Consider the following 19,744-nt stretch of genomic DNA (forward strand, 5'->3'; position numbering starts at 1 on the left):
CCGTTGTTGTGCCGGTGTTCATAGACAAGCGTTTTCGTTCGAAAGTAAATTAGGGTAATTCATCCTGATTATCCATTGCGACCATCTGTTCACAAGTAAAGCACTGCGAGTTATCGCGGCGTGTGATACTGTACTGGGCGTCAACATAAAGGTGTCATCAACATGAAGGTAACATCAATAATTATAGGCAGCAGTGTGAGCTCGGTCTATGAAAGCACACGCCACTAATTCGTGTCGTGCGAGTCTCACATTGCCGTGGTGCTGGCCACCCACCCCCTCGTGTGCCGTGCCGGCCTTCACAGGTGCTCGCTAGCAGCGATTGCCCCAACAGTCTGTTAAGGCTACACGGAGGGGTAGGATCATTGGTGTTGGTCACACGCTGCCAATCGAGATTTGGGAGTTCCATGCGTGTCGCCATCACCTGGGCTGTGATGGTTCCAAGCGGCTGTGCTTGCTGTGCAGTTGCAGATCACTGGAGGTCGACGGTTCCAAAAAAGTGAAGTCTGGTATATAATGAACGTGTTCACATACATGTCTTTTGTTGCACGGATTGCCGGTGGCGAGATATGAAATACCTCACCTGGGATACAGGAGGTCGTGGGTTCGATCCTCACCCTGACGCCTGTATATTTCCCGCACCTCCGATTAGCGCGGTTGGCTACGTACGGTGCGAATGAAGTTCAACACACATTCGTAATTAAAACGCTATGTACGTACGGAACGTTAACCTAAGCTTTCAGCTAGACATAACCTATTAATTTAGTGCCGGTTGCCCAAATGTATCGAAAATAAGTTAAATAAAAAAATACCTTTATTCATGACCAGGTAAGAGCCCATTGAGCCTGCACATCTGCGATTTCAGCTCTTATGTCAATCCAATACTTGACGAAGGCCTCCCTGCGTCGTCGGCGTGAGTCGTCGGGTGTTGTGTGCCCATACTTCACCACGCCGGTCAGCGCGGATTGGGCACGGGGGTTGGGGGTGAGCGAGGGCAGATTCCCACTCGCCACGTGGCCTGGAATCGCACTCACACGTGTCCGGGCTCAGAGCGCGATGCGCTCACGACCCGCACCGCAGCCTCCTCCCCACGTTTAAAGTGCGGCAGTCAAATAGAAATGCGCTCAAAGCAAACGGGTGAAACACCGCTTTGAGAAAATATGTGCGCGCGGCGAATATTAACATCACGCCTTGAGATCATTTATGGGAACGTTGATTTGAAACTTTCGTGACTTTACCGAAAGAACCAAAGGGTATTTATGTGAATGTTCACGCGTCCGAGGGGGCATCTATCGCGAGAGATGGAGCGGAAAAAGTACGTGAGCTCGTGTACAGATGGCTGTGGATCAAAGTTGTTATTATTACGACGTCGAACAATCGAGGGATTCCGGCGGATTTGGGAAGGTTCTTCATCGTCCAGCGGCGGATTGTCCCGTGGCCAATCATCACGATGTCTGACGGTGATTAGTTTCAACTAAACAGATGTATTACAAACATACAAACGAATGGCAAAAAAGGGCACCCAACATCCGCACAGGTTAACCCGAACCCAGCACAAACCCACGCCACCCCTCACCCACACCCCGTTGCCTATCCTTAACAGGGGGAGTTTTTTTTGTTAATGTTGGTTCAGATTTTTCTTTTTTACCCGCGCCAAAGCCCGCCGGCGGGAGTCTCGGGCGGGAAGAGAGAAGGGAGGAGAGGCGGGCAGGGGGCAGGGGGGCGGAGCAGGGCAGTCGTGGGGGAGGTTCTTCTCCTGTAGAGCTGGGAGGGATGGGGGTTGCGATGGGGTTCGTGCTTGGGGTGACGGGGTGGAGGGGTTCCTTGTGGTGGAGTGGAGCACTGTGGGGGTTGGGCACTAGCGGCGTGGATTGTTTTTTTCGGTGGCCGGTAAGAGAAGCTGCTGTAACAATTGCCGGACGATCGCGACTTCTTCTTCTTCGTCGTACTGCTCAATCCAAAGGAAACGTATCCGCCCTCAAATCTATTACACCTCGAATGGTGGCCGTTTGTCACTGACCGCTTGGCCGTGGTGAAAGAAAAACAACACGCACAGAGAGAGAAAGAGAGTGGGACCCGATAGGAGAAGAGCTTTGCTTCAAACGCTGCTCCCTCCCTTCCCGTTTGGCTTTAGCTCAGACTCTGCCCATTGACTCTGTCTCTCTCTCTCTGCCCTCCATCAGCACACACACACAGAGTGGGGGTCCGGGTGCTGGCGGTGTGTAGGAGCAGGAGGGAAAAGGGGGGGCAGTCGACGCTTGGAGGGAAAGTTCGTGACTTGGGGTTTGTTCACTGCCTGCTGCCTCCCCCCACCACCACCACTCCCTCCTCGGTGAGAGGAGAAGGCTGAGCGGGGAGGAGTTGGAGTCGGAGGAGGAGGGTGGTGGTGGTGTCACTGTGTGGGGCGCGTGTTGTGTAAATAGATGACGCGCGGCCCGCGGTGGGGGTTGTAAGCGGGGCTGACGTGGGGAGGGAGGAGCTGGTGGTGCTGGTGTGTAGGGGCTGTAAGGGGGGTGGTCTTTCTACTCGCTTCTCGAGTCGTAAACAAGACGACGACGCTGGATCGAGAGGGTTCTCTCTCCTCCTCCTCCTCCACCACCACCTCCACTTCGTGCGCCAGTGACGAGCGAGTGCGGAGCGAGTTGGTGGGAAGAGATCATCACGAGAATTGTACACGAGAGCACAATTTTCGGATTTAAAAAAAACCTTTGACGGCCGACGTTCAATTATTCCGTGTTCGAGCTTCCAGCAGCAACAACAAAATACAAGACGAGGAAGATAAACGAACCACACACGAGAGAGAGAAAGGTACGTACATCGCATTTTCGATTTGTCAGAGCCACATTCAGCTGCACAAACCCCCCCGCCGCGCTGTGACCGAAAGAGACGTCTCTGCTTGTGTGCTGCTGCTGCTGTTATTGTGGCTTTGATAACGACGTGCGCACAAACAGCGGCGCTTCATCATCATCATCGTGGGGCTCCCACCACTCACGGCACCCCACAGACGCGTGCCCCGCCGCGGTGCTCATCGCGGATGAGACGCGCGGACTCGTCGAAGCAGCGAGCCTCGTCCATAGGCACGTCGCGCTCGGCTGCCGTCTAAGCTGCTGCTGCTACTGCTGCTGCTGCTACTGCTGCTTTAATATGGGTCCACCACATCGCAATGGGGTTGAGAACTGCTGCTACTGCTGTTGTTGCTGCTGCGTTAATATGGGTCTACCACAGCGCGCAAGGGATTTGAGACCAACTTCACTGCTACTGCTGCTGTTGTTGTTGTTGCTGCTGATACTGCTGCTTTAATATGGGTCCATCACAGCACACAAGGGGTTTGAGAACTGCTGCTACTGCTGCTGTTGTTGCTGCTGCTGCTGCTTTAATATGGGTCCACCACAGCGCAAGTGGTTTGAGACCAACCTAACTGATGCTGCTACTGCTGCTACTGCTGCTGTTGTTGCTGCTGCTATTGCTGCTGTTGTTGTTGCTACTGCTGCTACTGCTGTTACTGCTGCTACTGCTGCGAGTGTCGTGTCCACCACCGCTACCACCCCGGGGGGGTGGGGGTCGCGCGTTCTCCCAGAGCGGGTCTCGTAGCGCCACAGGCGGCAGCAGCAGCAGCAGCGGGAGCCGCGTGAAGTCTCACGGGGGGGGGGGGGGGTCGCATCTTGGCACCGCTCCTCGCCTTGCGGTCATCTTCGCCGTTTGTGTACAGATCTTGTTCCTTTATGATTCACGGTGGCTGTGCACAGTCTCAAAACAAGCAGCACTCTTCTTGAAGCTGCGCGTTCGACGAGAGTCGAAACGTCGCTTGTATCGAGCCAAGATGATGATAGGAACTGGAGTCGATGGCTTGAGACCCTGCCGTGTGCCGCTAGAACGCGCCCGTGGATGAGACGAAACAGGCAGCCGAGCAGACCCGAGTCCTCGGCATGTTGCTGCTGCTGCTGCTAGTGGTTAGTGGTTGGAGGTGGTGGTGGTGGTGGTTGTTTGTTGGTGGTGGTTGTTGGTTGGATGTGGTTGCTAGTTGCTTGTGGGTTGATGGTGGTTGTTGGTTGGTGGTGGTGATGGGTGGAGGTTGGTTGCTTGGTGGTGGTTGTTGGTTGGTTGTGGTTGTTGGTGATGGGTGGAGGTTGTTGGTTGTTGCTGACACCGCATCTCGCTCCTCCACCACCAGCACACAGACAGTCGCGAGGCATCTCGAACCTCCCTCCTCACATTGCGCGCTCCTCCTCCTCGCCACCTTCTTCTTCTTCGCCACGGGCATGGAGGGCGTAGTCGGAGCCGGGGGGCTCTCGGCGGCCAGGGCATTGCTGGGCTCGCCCGGCAAGGAGGGCGCACGGCGGAATCTGTTCGGCACCCGCGTGGACGGCGCGGCACTGCGCATGGAGCTGGACGAGCTGCTGCGCGAGTCTCTGGACGCGGCGCGCAGCCGCTGGTCGTTCGACGTCTCCTCGGAGACGCCCGTGCCGGGGGGACACTTCGAGTGGGAGGCGGCGAGGGCACAGAGCATCCCGGCCTTCTACCGGGCTCGAGCCGCGAGCCGGAGCCGGCGGCCGGAGCCGGCCCGGTCGACGGAGACGCGGAGTCGTCCCCCCGGGGTCGTGGAGCAGACCTCGTCGCCCGAGGACGACGGCTGCGGCGCGGGTCCCGCGCGTAAGCGGAGGCGGCAGCAGCAGCAGCAGATAACTGGTGAGCGGTCACCTCGTTCGTATCGGCTCGCGTCTACCCCTCGCTCATCATCATCATCAGCAGCAGCGATATCCGTGATCACTGTTGGCTGAAGGCCGTCGCCTTCTCTCACGGCCATGCGATGCGCGGTGTTTGTGAATGCGCCACGCAGCTGCACACGTGCCGATTTCAGCGTCCCATCTCGTCCGTGCGGGTGTACCACCAGTGTGATGATATGTGGCTACAGTCAACCGGGCTGAGCGGCTGGCTTGGCGCGACTGCTGTTATCTCTAACAGATATGACCTTAGCCCTGACCCATACGTTTAGCCATAAACCCGAACCATAACCCTGACAGATGACTGTAAACTAATATTGAGCGTGACGTCTTCTTCTTCTTGAGCGTGTTTGGTTTTTTTGCGTAACATTACTCAGCATTATATTATTCACAATGTGTACAAATTTATTCAGATGTTTTAAAAATGTATATTGCCCAAAAGCCTTTGACAATTCTCATGCTCTCCCTTTACCTACTTTGTATCATTCCTGGGTATCACGCATTCGATATTGTAATTGTCTATGTGATTCCTTATATTAAATAATTATAATAATTATCCCAGAGCATCATATATAGTTCACTCTCGTATGAGTACATTTATTTGTAATTCAATACATTAAATTGTTATAATCAACATCCCTGGGCATCACCTTACATTCACTCACCGTATTTTATCAGCACATTTATGACATTTATGTGTAACGTAATATATCCATGAGTAAAGTGATTGTCAATGGAACTCTCAACATTTGAAGATTTGACCAGGACCTCCGCTCGAGTTTTTTTTGTAAGAATCATCTCACCTGTAACGTTACAGACCACACATGCTTCCCACGAAATAAGTTTATAGCTGAGGCACAGCAATGACATCAGCAGTTTATCGTAAACAGGTCAGGACTCAGGGAGACAACAGCTCTCAATTGCCTTGGTGTTAGAGGTAGGCAGAAGTCGTAACCGGGTACCCTATAACCGTACCCTACCCGATACGGTGCGGCCGGGTACGGGTAGCCGGGTAGGCCGTGAGTCACTGGTGAGTAACCGTTTGTCACTCATTTCCCAACGTCTTGTCTCTTTTCACAATTCAAGTTCCTAGAATCAACCCACCGGCGCCTGCAACATGGCTTCATCCCAGAGGTCGCAATCAGGTACCCGATACCCGTACCCTACCTGTACCCGGCCGGGTACGGGTAGGGTACGGGTAGGGTACGGGTACCTGTTTGCGACCCTGGTGCGGCCGGGTACGGGTAAGGAATCAAAACCCGTTTGCGGCCTCTAGAGGTGGGGCAGTGGCGTAGTGGTTCGTGCACTGCGTTACGAGCCCAGCAACCTGCGTTTGATTCTCCTGTTCCTGGTTCTCTCCCACCCCCGTTCACAAACCCACACTGACCAAAGTGGTGAAGTATGTTGCAGCGACCCTTATCATCAATGCGGTGTGGGGGAGCCCTTCATCCGGCAGTGGGTTGAGAAAAAAATAGCTGTGCAGCACAATTATGATGATTAACTTGCTATATTCTTGGTTCTTTCGGTAAATAATATAAATGTAAAACAATAAAAATTCTCACGACGTTTCGACTGCAACACACGCAATCATCATCAGGTGTGAAATCCACAGCAAGAACATTTGTTACAGCATTGCAGTCGAAACGTCGTGAGAATTTTTTATTGTTTTACATTTATATTATTTTATCGTTTCCCTTCTACGTGACTTTACCGAAAGAACCAAGAAAATGAATCCCTGCAGTCACGAAAGCTTTAAATCAAAAGATTAACTAACTGTTCACGAGTCATTTAGTAGGCAGTCTGTAATGCGCCAACCACAGCAGAAGAATCAGTGTTGGTTATCATCATTTTAAAACTTCACATCATGCCTCGCTCACGTGAAACAAATCCCAACATAATCGAAGCGGAAATTTATTACGGCATTTGCATGCACGTCGCTACGCGCTTGCACTTAGCATCGCAAAACGTCTCGGAGATGACCGCGAGTGCATACCAAAACGAATGAAGCGCTGGGCGCAAATTGCACGAGTTTCAAAGACCTTTCCGACCCGCCTGCCCCTTTTCAGATTTCTTCACGAGCAAGAAGGTGAAGACGTCCCCTGCTAAGCGAGTGGCACAGCCCACCCAGAGGCCGGCGGCGGCTACAGCAAAGCGGCCAGCGATGTGACTCTCACCACCTACCCACCCGACCTGCCTGGACCCCTTTGCCTGCCCGACTTCCCGGTGTCCACGGCAACACACGGGGGGGTGGAGGGTGGGGCCGTAATTATGCACGAAACGTTGGACTTCAATCAGAACAGCATTTTGTTTGTTTGTTTGTTATTAAATTATTATTATTATTATTATTATTTGTTCATAAGTTCAGAAACAACATTAAGTAAACATACAAGGTTGTTGATACCTGTATTATGATTCTTCCCATGCCAGGGAATGTGTGTAAATACCAAAGAATGTGGGTATTTTATTATATAACACAACGGGAAATAATGACACTATACAACTTATCTGAAGGAAGCTCGCACGTGTGTGTGGGCTGTGGGCAGTTCTTCATGCTTCCGGAGTCCCTGCCTTTCTGCTCGCAATCATGAATGGCCTTCGTGACGGTGGGCAGGCCCGGGTGAAGCTATGTGGCCACCTTGGGGTGCGACACGGATGTCCTCTGGCTCCAACATTTTTTTCCATCATAGTTCGAGAAGCTTTCCATGGCTGTACCCGAGGAACTGATCCTGGACCTTGCCTAGGTCGATAATAAGTACGTGGTGCGGTGTGTAAAATCATCGCCACTGGGGAGACAGTGTTCAATTTAAAGTGTGTTTATTACACAGCACTGATATACACGTTGGAGTAAAGCCAGTGAAGTTAAAACAACTGAGTTTGTGGTAAAACTAAGCCTTTTAAGCGACAATAACAGGATCTATGTTTTCGCAGAGCATACACTTTTCCCTCTCCGTAACTTTTATCTGCCAATAGCCTACGCTACAATTAGTACCGAGTTCCCAATTAAAGCAGCTATTTTATCTGGGCATTATACAATATTAGGTTTGTTAAAATGTAGACCTGAATTTGGTATATATTTAAAGATGCAAATATATTGACATGAGCTAGCATAACACACGTAATAACATTATGCCCTACATTGTGTAGCCTAATATAAGTAACAATTGCCAGACCACTGAAAGTGTATAGTGTCCCTTGAAAGACTACCTGTCAGCAAAATGTATTTAGCGTTTGTGCTATATTTCTGTCTTTTACATATAAATACGTTGTGCACTATTGTAAATTTACAGCGTTTTTGTAATAAAGTCACAACTTGTTTTCTTTACATACACAGCATATATCTGGTGTCATTTTTCAATGTCGCCTTCAGGGGCTATGGATGTTCCGTCGCATAACACCGTATTCGCCAGATTATAAGACGCTCCGGAGATGCAACTGAAATATGTGCCCAGTATCAATACAACTCTGCAAGTTTTCTTACATAAGCTCACCAGACTGTGAGATGCACCAAAAGCTTTTGGTTTAAAATACAGGGTGGGAAATCGAGTCTTCTAATCCGGAAAATATGATCATTAAGCAAACCTCACTGAGTCAAGACTTGTTATCTATCAGCGGGTCCTTCATTCAATGAATAAGAGTTACATCTTCATATTAGAGGAAACTGGAGAACCCAGAGACGCTACTGGACGTCTGTGCAAAAGAGCTTTGTAGCTCATCGGATTCCTCCGTTACAAATAACGATGCTGACGCTACCACACCAGGGGTCAGCGACCCGCGGCTCCGAAGTCACGCGCGGCTCTTAAAGGACTGATTCGTGATGCTAATCATACGCACTGCGGCTCTTAAAATATATTTTTTAACGAATTTTAAAAAATGCCTCGTTATTTTGGTTTCCGATCCCTGCACGCTGCTTACCATGGAGGTAATACTCAGCACTGCCTTCTCCTGGTCACACCGCGCTAGTCCCACCCCACCCCCTGATCACCCATTCAAATACTGTACTCGACTAGCCAGACTCAGCTTTGCTTCGGAGAGTGACATTTCACGGCGTGTTAATGCCAAGCAGGACCAAATGTATCACCCAATATTCTCCGTAACGCTGCTTCGGCTGGCTTGGAGTAGCGAAGACTGAGATAAGGCACTGCCGCTGGAGTGCAAGATAAACCAATGCATGATGCTCTTTGGTTCTTTCGGTAAAGTCACGTAGATAGAAAAAGAATAGATCACGACGTTTCGATCGCAACACAAGCAATCGTCGTCAGGTGGGACAACCACAGTAAGAAAAAACTGCTCAAGTAGATCCAATCCATGATGCTAGACTATTGTACCATATATGCCATTAATCAATGAACAGCATTCCAATAAGTTTAGAATGACATTTTTTCAAAATGCTATAATACATTGTAGACCGATAGAGAAGGAAAGGGATGTATGTACGTCTAATTTTTTTCCCGTTGCACGTAGCTAAACGTGCTAATCGGAGGTGCGGGAGAAGGACAAACGAAACTCAAAAGGCATTTCTAAGAAAATGAGTTTTCAAACTAGCTTTACAAGTGCATAGCTCCAGTGGCTTCTTAACATCGGAAGGAAGAGCGCTTCTGATGGGCGCAGAAGCGCATCTGAAAGCGCGCGATGCGGTGACCGTCTGAGTTAGATGGTCAGCGAAGAGCCTCTGCGAGGATTACCAGAGTTCACGTGATGGTTGTATGCCAGAGGTCGCAAACGGGTTTTGATTCCTTACTCGTACCCGTACCCGGCCGCACCAGGGTCGCAAATGGGTACCCGTACCCTACCCGTACCCTACCCGAAATGAGTGACAAACAGTTACTCACCAGTGACTCACGGCCTACCCGTACCCGTACCCGGCCGCACCAGGGTCGCAAACGGCTACTCGTACCCGTACCTGGCCGGGTACGGGTAGCCGGGTATCGGGTAGGGTACGGGTATCGGGTACCCGGTTGCGACCTCTATTGTACGCTACTTGACGAGATCGGCAAGGGATGGGGAGGAAAGGAGATGGAGAGAGAGAGAGAACAAATTCTCGGGTTAATTAGACGCCTAAAAATAGATGAGTAGATTTTAAACAAACGACGCGTAAACCTCGTGCCTATATATGGCCGGGGCAGTCCCGGGGGAGATAGGCGCAAGAGGCCGGCACAGCTGAGCAGCGATAAGTTTTTTTTATCTCGGCGAACGTGAGCCCGCATAGCCGCTTTACCACAACAACACAAACACTGCCGATGAACGGGCGGCAGTAACTGCAGTTAGTTAGTTTTTGTTTTCAAATGAGACATCGCACAAACAAGCGACGCTTTTGTAGATGTTACAGGACCAGGGCTTTATTTTAGGTGGAGCTGTCACGGGCTGAGATTTAGAAACATAAAGTTTATCTGGGTGCTTTTGGGGGTGAAGGCGGGGGGAGGAGGGGTGCTGCCTCGGAAAATATCCCATGCGAAATTACGCCCAGAAAAAAATTAGTGGTCCATTCATAGATGCCCGAGAAATCACGGGGAAAAAAACGACATGATACTTCAAAGCCTTCGCACGTTTCCCGTCAAACTCGATACGCGGGGTGAATATATTTCAATCTCCTCTGTACGATATGGATCTATGGCTTTCGCAATATTCAATCGCCTGTTGAGAAGCAAGTTTGATGTTTATTGGTAAGCAGTGGGACATCTATACACTGATCACCCGACGTGTATTGTTGTGCTGTACTGAATTATGCCCCAACCGCCAGGCACGAGTTTGAAGCTTCGTTAATGACATAATTAATATTTAAAAAAACTATTTTTTTAACACGCTTTAATGAAATCTACCGTACTAGCAATGGAAGAACTCCACGACTCCAAGAAGTGACCCCGAGGCTTGCCCCATAACGTGAGGGACCGTGGTCATTCACAGGCAACGTCAGTTTACCGTAGACAATTAGACCCAAGGCGAAACATAACATAAAAAAATGTTTTAAAATGTTTTTTTTTATTATGATAGAATATAGTATTGTCATCAGTATGACATAAGTATACCAAGTTTGCAGCCGATACCACATTGGGAAGTGGGTAAAACTTGAGTTAGAAGATTTGAGGATACAACAACAACAACAGACAGAGTGAGTGAATACAAAGCATGTAATAAAAATCGTGTAGTAATAATAATACTAATAAAACAACATACCTTGACCATACGGCCAGGCCCTCCGCAACAGCGCTCCGTGACATAACAGCACGGATGTATTTTAAAACTACGGGAGTGACACAGCATGCCATATTGATGCGTGACCGTAACTTTATCAAGCATCAAGAACAAGTTGGAAAATCAGGCACTGTGTTGTTGGGCCAATTCCGTTATTGTTGTTGTTGTTGTTTTACTGACGCGTGGTTTTACATCGTGTGGATGGGAATCAAAGTGCCGAGAGAAACTCCTAGCACAGAGAATGTCCAGGTACAGGTGGACCATCAGCAGCGGTAAGCGGCTGCAGCCTCACTTCCATTCGGGGGCACGTCGTTGCCCGGACCCACCGAGACCTCTGTGTTAAAGCGGCGGTGTTCGTGGCCATGGCGGTGTTCAAGAGGTTCACGGTTCGAATCCAGACGGTCCAGCACTTCGCGCGCTTTCAGATGCGCTTCTGCGGCCGTCTGGAACGCTCTTCCGTTCCGGTATTAGGAAGCCACTGGAGTTGTGCACTTTTGCATCTGGGTTGGGAACGCATTTCTTTAAGAATTGCGTTTTGTGTTTAGTTTTTTTGTCCTTCCCCCGCACGGTTGGCTACGTACGGTGTGAAAGAAGTTCAATATACTGTACATACGTAGATTACTGCATGTGTAATAAACATAATAATAAGAGGCGATGTCCGCTTCGCGGTGGACATTAAACATTCCCGGACCTCATTGCATTGTGTGCCGGCAATATGGTCCATATTTGCCAAATACGAAAGTTATCCACATATTGCTCGATTCGGATTTACATAGCAATCATCGCCCCTTACTGGCAAATCAGCGGCTTTAAAGTAGAGTTGTTTGCTCCTATTTCTCCTATGATTGTCGAGTATCTATACTTGAATCACAGTCTACTGGGCTTCATTCCACATTTAATATCCTACGAGATGAACTGCCCTGAAAAAATATATTTTCAAAATCTCAGCTTCAGAAAATTTCCAGCTGATATGAATGCCCCCTGGTCACCAAGCCTCTGGTCTCTTGAGGTCTCCCCTGGCTAAACAAAGAAATCTTGAAACACGCGTCATCACCAGAACCCGGTAAGCCGTTCGACACGAATTGACGGCGACGTCACCACGGCGCCCGTGCCAGGCCAGGTGCACTTTGAGGCCACGTGAAGTGTCGAAGGCTCTAGATTTGAAGCTTTCGTGTCTGCAAGGATTCATACTCTTTGTTTTTTTCGGTAAAGTCACGTAGGTAAAATAAAAAATAAATTATGCAGTTGCATCAGCAGTAGGCCATGCTTTCCCACCTGATGACGGACGCTTGTGTTGCGCCCGAAACGTCGTGATTTTATTTATTTGTTTTCATTAATTGTATTTTTTACCTACGTGACTTTACCGAAAAAACCAAAGAGTATGTCGAAGGCTCGCTGACATGAGGCCGCTCTTCGCCAATGACCCTCACTGCCAGCCGGTGGCGCCCCGCAGTGGCAAGCCTGAGGATTGCATCGCGTTCGCTGGACGTTTCCGTGACTCGCTGAACACACGTCAGTTGAACACTGGTCCATCTGAATGAGTGTTGTGCCCTCACACGAGTGCGTTTTAATCTGGGTGCTCCGGTGTCCTCCCACAAGTAAACACTCGTGAATTGGCCGATAACACCTTCATATATATAGAGGACCCCAGAGCTTAGACAATTGTTCGCGCCGGCTCACCGCGTGGTTGCTCGCGCCTCTGAGTCGTTATCTATCTTCAAGAGTGAGTGCATGCTGTGGCTGCAGCGCCGTTACAAGTTGAAATGAAATATTGTTATCCAGGCTCAACTTTCGAGATCTGACGAGGTTGGGCACATTCCGGGAGATTTGGTCACGGCATGTAACGTGATGAACGTCGGTTAATGAGATTTAACACCTTCTTGTAAACATGAATTTACAGCCCGGCATATTGTGCCCACTCTGGGTTTGTTCAAATGTCTCTTTAAAACACAGCTGGCTTTTAAAGAAATCCGGCTGAAAATAAATCCACCGGGTCATCTGGGGACACTTCCACGAGGTATGTAACGTGTACCACCATAACCCTGAGCACCAATTTTGAGCCGACTGTATTCAAAGTGAACATCTGAACGGAGGCATGCACACACAACCAAAAATGATTGTACATGTACAGCCCTTTTTTAAAATCCACTGCTGGATAAGGGGCCGTCCATAAATGACGTCACGCACCTAGGGGGGGGGGGTCAGACATTTGTGACGATGTGTGACGAGGGGAGGGGGGGTTGAGAAATGCGACGTCACATCAAAATGCGCAACTTTAAATAGACAACACGTTTTACTTAATTAAATAGACTTTTTTTATAAATGTTTTCTCCTACAACATCAGAGTGCAGCGCCACATTAAATACGCACTACAATGGCAATAGTTTAAAGCGATTTGAAGCATGTTTTCTTTTTGGGGGGGGGGGCAGAGCTCTGTGACGTCATATTTGAGGGGGGGAGGTCTGACGCCGTGTGACGAGGAGGGGGGGTCAAAAATCGTCCAAAATCGCGTGACGTCATTTTTTTGTGCTGGTCGTGGGGTCTTATTTGATCACGACGATGGTCAGTGCGAGATGGTGAACATGGGAGTCCTGAACTGTGTTTAATATCACTCGCCATGGATATATAGATGAGCCGTGGCGGGGAATATGACTCACGTCGCAGGCGATGCGTCGCAGTGCCCCCGAATCACTGCACTGCCGCTTTGACTACAGTGTAAACATTTCCCTATCGCCTAAACAGACTGTAGGGGCAAGTGCTGTTAGCGAGCACCTATGAAGGCCGAAACGGCACGCGAGGGGGTGGGTGGACAGCACCACGTCCGACCGCCTTTGGCGATGTTTACACACCGCACCAGGTACTCATTTGAGGTTGAGTCGACCTAGGGGAGGCCCAGGACCGGTTCAGATAATCGTCGCTGTGGTGTTGGCCGTGAGCGGGAATTGAAATCGGGTCGCCGGGTTCGTAGCGCAGCGCGCTAACCGCTACACTACCGCTCTCCACACACACGCACGCTCACACACGCACGCGCACGCACACGCACGCACGCACACGCGCTCACACACACGCTCACACACACGCACGCACACACACGCACACACACACGCGCACACGCTCACACACACACACGCACGCACGCACGCGCACGCACACACTCGCACACACACACGCGCACACACGCTCACACACACACGCACATTCGCACACGCACACACACTCGCACACACGCACACGCTCACACACGCTCACACACACGCGCATTCGCACATCAGTGGCGCCCGCGGCGCTCACAGACAGAGCGAGCGAGACGGAGCGAGCGAGACGGAGCGCCTCACAGACAAGGGCGCTCACTGACAAGGGCGCTCAGCCAACAACGCCACAGGACTGTAGCCTCGAAAGGAGAGAGAGCGAAAAACACACACGTGTGATATGCGACGTTTCGAGCAATGGCCCCTTCCTTCTTCGTAGCACCTACATGTGGCAATGCCCCTTCTTAATATCGCCATGCTTGCCAGGGGGGGGGCTGGCGATGTCACGCCGCCGTTCCCGACCCATGCTCACGCGTGCCCACGCCGCTCGTGCAGACGCATCCTCCTCCTCGTCGCCGCTTGTTGTCTCGTTCTTCTTTTGTCTGTGTTTTGTTAAAATAAAATAAAGTGTGTATGCTGAGAAACTCGTCTCATCCGCACGGTTTGACCGCAGGCCTTGCTATTAACCGGCTTTCCAGTTATAGACTTTAAGTAACTATGTTTCGCTCTTACCGAGGAACGCCTCTATGAGACTCAGCAAGGTTGTTGTTGTTGTTTTTAAATAAGGGCCCTGTTTTTAGGATGATTGTCTGTTTAGCCGTTTCTGTTCCCGTATGGCCGTGAGTTAGATCGGGCTAAGAGTTAGATAGGGCTAAGATAAGTTTAGATGAGATAGGGCTGCGTTTCAGGCAGAAGAATCCGGGGAAGATGATCCTGGAATTATTCTGGCACCCAGCCACATCCATCTCGCCTGAGGTTGTCTTCGTGCTACGGCCGTGGCGCGTGTGCTGGTGTGCAAACATGTCCATGCGATTATAAGAATATAGGGTATTATAAAATAGACATATTATTGACAGGTGTACTTTGTACTCTAGCGGTAGTACTTTACACGGTGTTCTGGAAAATATTGAATGCGAAATTAAGTCCGGAGAAATTCCACAAACATGATAAATACTTAAATACTAAGGGATGTGAGGATTCGCCTGGTTCTCATGATTGTGTAGTGACATTCTGGTGAGTGTAGCAGCCACTAAAGTGAACCCATAAAATACAATATATGTGAATCAACACCAATTCTTACACAAGCAATTTGATGATTAACAATGCATATTTACACTTCTAGGATATATTTGTTTTAATCTACTTACAGGTAAGAAATCTACTATCTGTACTGCACACCAAACAATTATGATTACATTGTTGAAAAACAACTTCCGCAGATCCATCTCCGAGCGATCCACCGGCACCCGTTTCTAAATGTATGGACTTAAGGCTACTGCCTTGCTCAGTCCAATCCGCGAGGGAGATTGAAAGCCGGAACTGCGGTCCAGATTAAGTTCAGGAGGTCATCACGACCAATCCCATTTGGTGTTGCATTCTCGAATTGCCTCTTGGAAAGGCAACACCCCCCCCACCACCTTCACGAATTCCCTCTTGCAGCAGCAGTAGCACGACCGACGGACTGTAGGTCTCCCGCTTGACTGCCAACCTGTGGTGCTGCTCCATTGCCTGTCATCTCGGCAACCTCTCATCCATCCATCCCGCACACGCGTCCACCCATCGGCAACCTTCTCCGTCTTGACTCTATATATTGTGGTCGACACATGTTAGGTTTAGGGCGACACGGTGGCGAAATGCTAAACACCTCGCCTCGTATATAGGAGGTCATGGGGGCGATCCCACCCCCGACTATTATATATTCCGCGTATGCATGTTCTACCTGTGGTTGCGTGGATTTTTCTCCCGGTCCTATACATTTCCACATGATAAGCCATTTCGTTGAGCTATAATGTGTGGCCAGGTCGCTCCTGATGAAAGAGCTCTTAAGCTCAATGAGCCTAACCTGGTAAAATAAAAACAAAAATTTTGCTTTAGTTGAGGTTTACACGACAACAGCTCTTCAAAGTCAAACAATTCCATTCAAAATCACAGAGCCCAGGAAAACGTCCAAGAGCCTGCAGGCAACCAGGCGTGGTTGGGAATTTCAAAATCCGTGCGCACAAAATTCCCAAAATTGTGTGCCTTCTCGTTTTCATCTCCATGTGTAAAAGAATCGCCACATTTACAGGATTCTCCCGTGGTAATCTTCGGGGAATACGAGTGCCATATTTAAAAAGTATATAATCATGTTGGCAGGTATTCTGCCTTCTTCTGACCCAAACTACGTTCATGGTTTCATGACTCGTAAATCCTCGCGTATTTTTGTTTTTTGTTTTATAGACACACACAAAAAAACACGTAGTTTTCAACACTCTATTGCATATTTTTGGCCGCTTCTGAATCTGTGCCTCCGTTGATGTCCGGCGTCATTCTCAGCTCCCCTCCAGACGGTGAGACGCGTTATATATATTTTTAAACCTTCATTGCGCCTTTATTTTGTCTAACGTTGATATAAATAAAATAAACCCGTTATAAATACACTTTGGAGTTATAGACGATAGCCAATGTCCTGCGCCAACTGTAACAATAACAACTTAAAAATAACACTGGTGACTCACACAAAAAAGTCACTGGCGCAATGCATCCTGTTTCACATCGCGTCACCGTCCGACAATATTGCGTAAAGAGCGGGGAGGAGGAGGGATGGCACAGAGCTAACGTTTGTCTTTCTCTCGCCTTTTTCGTGCGAAAAACGGTCAAGAGTTCCCCGTAAAACGTCGCCGCAGCGTCGGTGTTACCGCCCTGAAAGTTGTAGCCGTACAAGCGGAACGTGTTGGTGGGTGATGTCTCCTCCGCTCGGCATCAATCTGGAGTGCGAATACGCGACGCGTGGAAATCAAGCTGCTCACGGACTTTTCACGTCACTGCAGGAAATTGAAAAGATGTTTTGGCTTCCCGCAAAGGGGAATGTTTACAATGCCCTCTGTAGCCATTTATATTTATACTTCTACGACGGGAAATTAGACAAAACGCTTCATTAATTTACGCTCGTCTGTGCTTTTTATAGCCACGGTGTTGACTGTTTCAGTCTCGTTTTCCACGGGCTCAGTGTAATTTGACTCAGAATGTATCACTACAGTGCAAGACATCTTTGTCTCCAAGCAAATTACCATAATAAAATAATTCTCACGACGTTTCGGCCACAATGCAAGCAGCCGACCTCAGGTGGAGAACAGGTCTGTCGAGAAGACAGAGTCTGAATGACTATTATTTCCATTCTACGTGACTTTACCGAAAGAACCAAGAAGATAAATCCCTGCAGTCACGAAAGCTTTAAATCGAAATTTAAGCAAATTACCTTTAGAAAACCATTAAATTCCGTCGGATCTCAGATGTAAGGCTGAGTCGAGCCTGAGTCGTACTGCACTTGGCTGGGCTAACGTCCAGGTCTAACCAGGTGTTGTGGGCTTGGGCTGAGAGGTGATCAGGAGGTTACGTTACGACGATATATTGAATTTATCTGAGCGTGGATTTTCTTTTGGGTTACTTCGCTTTTGTTTATACCTGCGTGAAGGTAAACTCCCACGAATGGAATTGTCCAAACGTTCCAGTGCCGCACTGGACTCTTCTGAAAAGGTCTTGAGACTCAGCGAGGATTTTACTGGGTAAATAATTGCCATTATTTTCACTTTTTTTTATTCAGAAACAACTGATAGACTTACGCTTGTCTTGGGTAAAAAAAAAGTGACGATAAATTTGCACGTGAAGTTCGCTGTCCACGTTTAACTCGCCCACTGTGCGGTTGCAATAAAAGTTAATCTATTTCACATTTAAATTGTGCTTGACCAAGAATATGAAGTCCGCTTTGGCTAGAGAGCGAAGGTTGCGCCTTTATACCACTCACCTCATTCGCCATTCGCCCCCGCGTTGTAACAGAAACATAACGCAAGTTGGGCTGACTTTGTACACAATGGACCTTAGGGGCCGTCCATAAATGACGTCACGCACCTAGGGGGGTGGGGGGGATCAGACATTTTTGACGATGTGTGACGAGGGGGTGGGGGGGTTTTAGAAATGTGACGTCACATCAAAATGCGCAACTTTAAATAAATAAAGACAACACGTTCTACTTAATTAAATATACTTTGTAATAAATGTGTTATCCTACAACATCGGAGTGCAGCGCCACATTAAATACGCACTACAATGACAATAGTTTAAAGCGATTTGAAGCATCTTTTATTTTCAAAATGGAAATATGATTTTGGGGGGAGAGGGGGGAGAGCTTTGTGACGTCATATTTGAGGGGGGGGGGGCTGACTTTTTGTGACGCCGTGTGACGAGGGGGGGGGGTCAAAAATTGTCGAAAATCGCGTGACGTCATTTATGGACGGCCCCTTAAGGGCAGAGAGAAGGGGCTCTCAGAGATATTTACCCGTCAGTCGACACACTTTATACTGTGGACCTTTAAGGGAACAAATCTATTTCATTAGAGTTGACAAGTCAATTCATTAAAATATGTTTATAATCGTAATGGTAGGTTTTTACCCTTTTAACTGGTACAAAACTGACACCTTTATTCAAGGCATCATGTTTGCAATAACCACAACACAAGTAGTCAATAAAGCAAACAAAAAGAAGCAACTCTGATAAGGATAATAATATGCACTGTCCTTGAAGTTGATTGGCCCACACCCGAGACGGCTTTCTTTAGAGCCTAGTCCCCATTGGTGTAGGGCCAGATGACACCAGAAGGCGTACAACTCAAAAACAGTGCAATATCAGAGAATTGAGAGTTCGGGGTAAACATTTACAGTTTTGTACCAGTTAAAAGGGTAAAAACCTACCATTATATTTTGCCACTGGTAAAAGAGATCTCATAGTGTAAATGTTTATAATCACAAATACAATTCGCTTCTGGTCGTCTTCAGACTGTTCCGTCATTATTTTTGTCACGTGGCATCTGAAGGCAGCACAGACATGCCCTTGTTGTGGAATATCATGTTGCAATACTGTCAAGTAATTTAAGTGAGTGAATGTGCTCTGAAGTAGGGCCATCGCCCGAAACGTCCGCCTATTTTTGTTTCCTTGTTAAGGCAGTGTTAATGGCGAATGCGTCGGGTTTTTTCTACTTGTGCACCACTACCAGCCACCCCTGCATCCCTAAATAATGAGTTGAAGTGCTGAATGTCAATGCTGCTCAGCAACACGCGCTATGGCATTGAACTGTGCTTGCTCCCCGAGATGCCAATGACAAAAAAAAGATTTAGAAGCTAATTTGTAGACCAGTCCGCCACCTAGTGGAATGTTTTGAATCCTGCAACTATTACGTGTTTCCAATGTTTAAATAGGGTTGGGGCATACGGTTAAATGCATTATAATAACTCTTCCATTCATGAAAAGATAGTCATACAATATCGCCGCCTTATCCAATGAAAAGTTAACTGAGTCTCAAGGCAACTGTGATGCGGGTCCTGCATTGGGATGTTTGATCAATTCTAGTGGTTTGCAAAGCCAAAACAACGGATCATCTCAGTAAATTACATTTCTTCATCACGGCAACAATACTTTGGGCGAAATATTTGGGGCACGTCGGTTAGCGTACTTCGCTATGAACCCGATGAATTCGATTCCAGGCCACGGACAATATCAGTGGCACATGATATCTGGACCGGTCCAGGGCCTCCCTCACTGACCGGCATGGTAAAG

At 48.5% G+C, this 19,744-nt stretch overlaps 1 protein-coding gene across 2 annotated transcripts; it reads left to right on the forward strand.

Moving 5' to 3' along the window:
* The first annotated feature begins 2,454 nt into the window (after window positions 1-2,454).
* On the forward strand, window positions 2,455-8,040 carry LOC144720281 (uncharacterized). 2 transcript variants are annotated; one of them, XM_078596905.1, is made up of 4 exons: window positions 2,455-2,805; window positions 2,949-3,074; window positions 4,169-4,683; window positions 6,785-8,040. In XM_078596905.1, exons 3-4 carry the CDS (start codon window positions 4,257-4,259, stop codon window positions 6,883-6,885), a joined length of 528 nt encoding a protein of 175 aa, XP_078453031.1. In that variant the 5' UTR covers window positions 2,455-2,805; window positions 2,949-3,074; window positions 4,169-4,256; the 3' UTR covers window positions 6,886-8,040. The 2 variants fall into 2 exon arrangements, with proteins under 2 accessions (XP_078453031.1, XP_078453030.1); XM_078596904.1 differs by lacking the exon at window positions 2,949-3,074.
* The last annotated feature ends 11,704 nt before the right edge of the window (window positions 8,041-19,744 follow it).

Source organism: Lampetra planeri, chromosome 8 (genome assembly GCF_965212315.1).
Source record: "Lampetra planeri chromosome 8, kcLamPlan1.2.h2, whole genome shotgun sequence".
Taxonomy (NCBI): domain Eukaryota; kingdom Metazoa; phylum Chordata; class Hyperoartia; order Petromyzontiformes; family Petromyzontidae; genus Lampetra; species Lampetra planeri.

Coding starts and splice junctions, on each gene's coding strand:
- LOC144720281 (XM_078596905.1), top strand. CDS start 4,257: ATGGAGGGCGTAGTCGGAGCCGGGGGGCTCTCGGCGGCCAGGGCATTG. Junction 4,684..6,784: donor GCAGCAGCAGCAGATAACTG/GTGAGCGGTCAC, acceptor GCCCCTTTTCAG/ATTTCTTCACGAGCAAGAAG.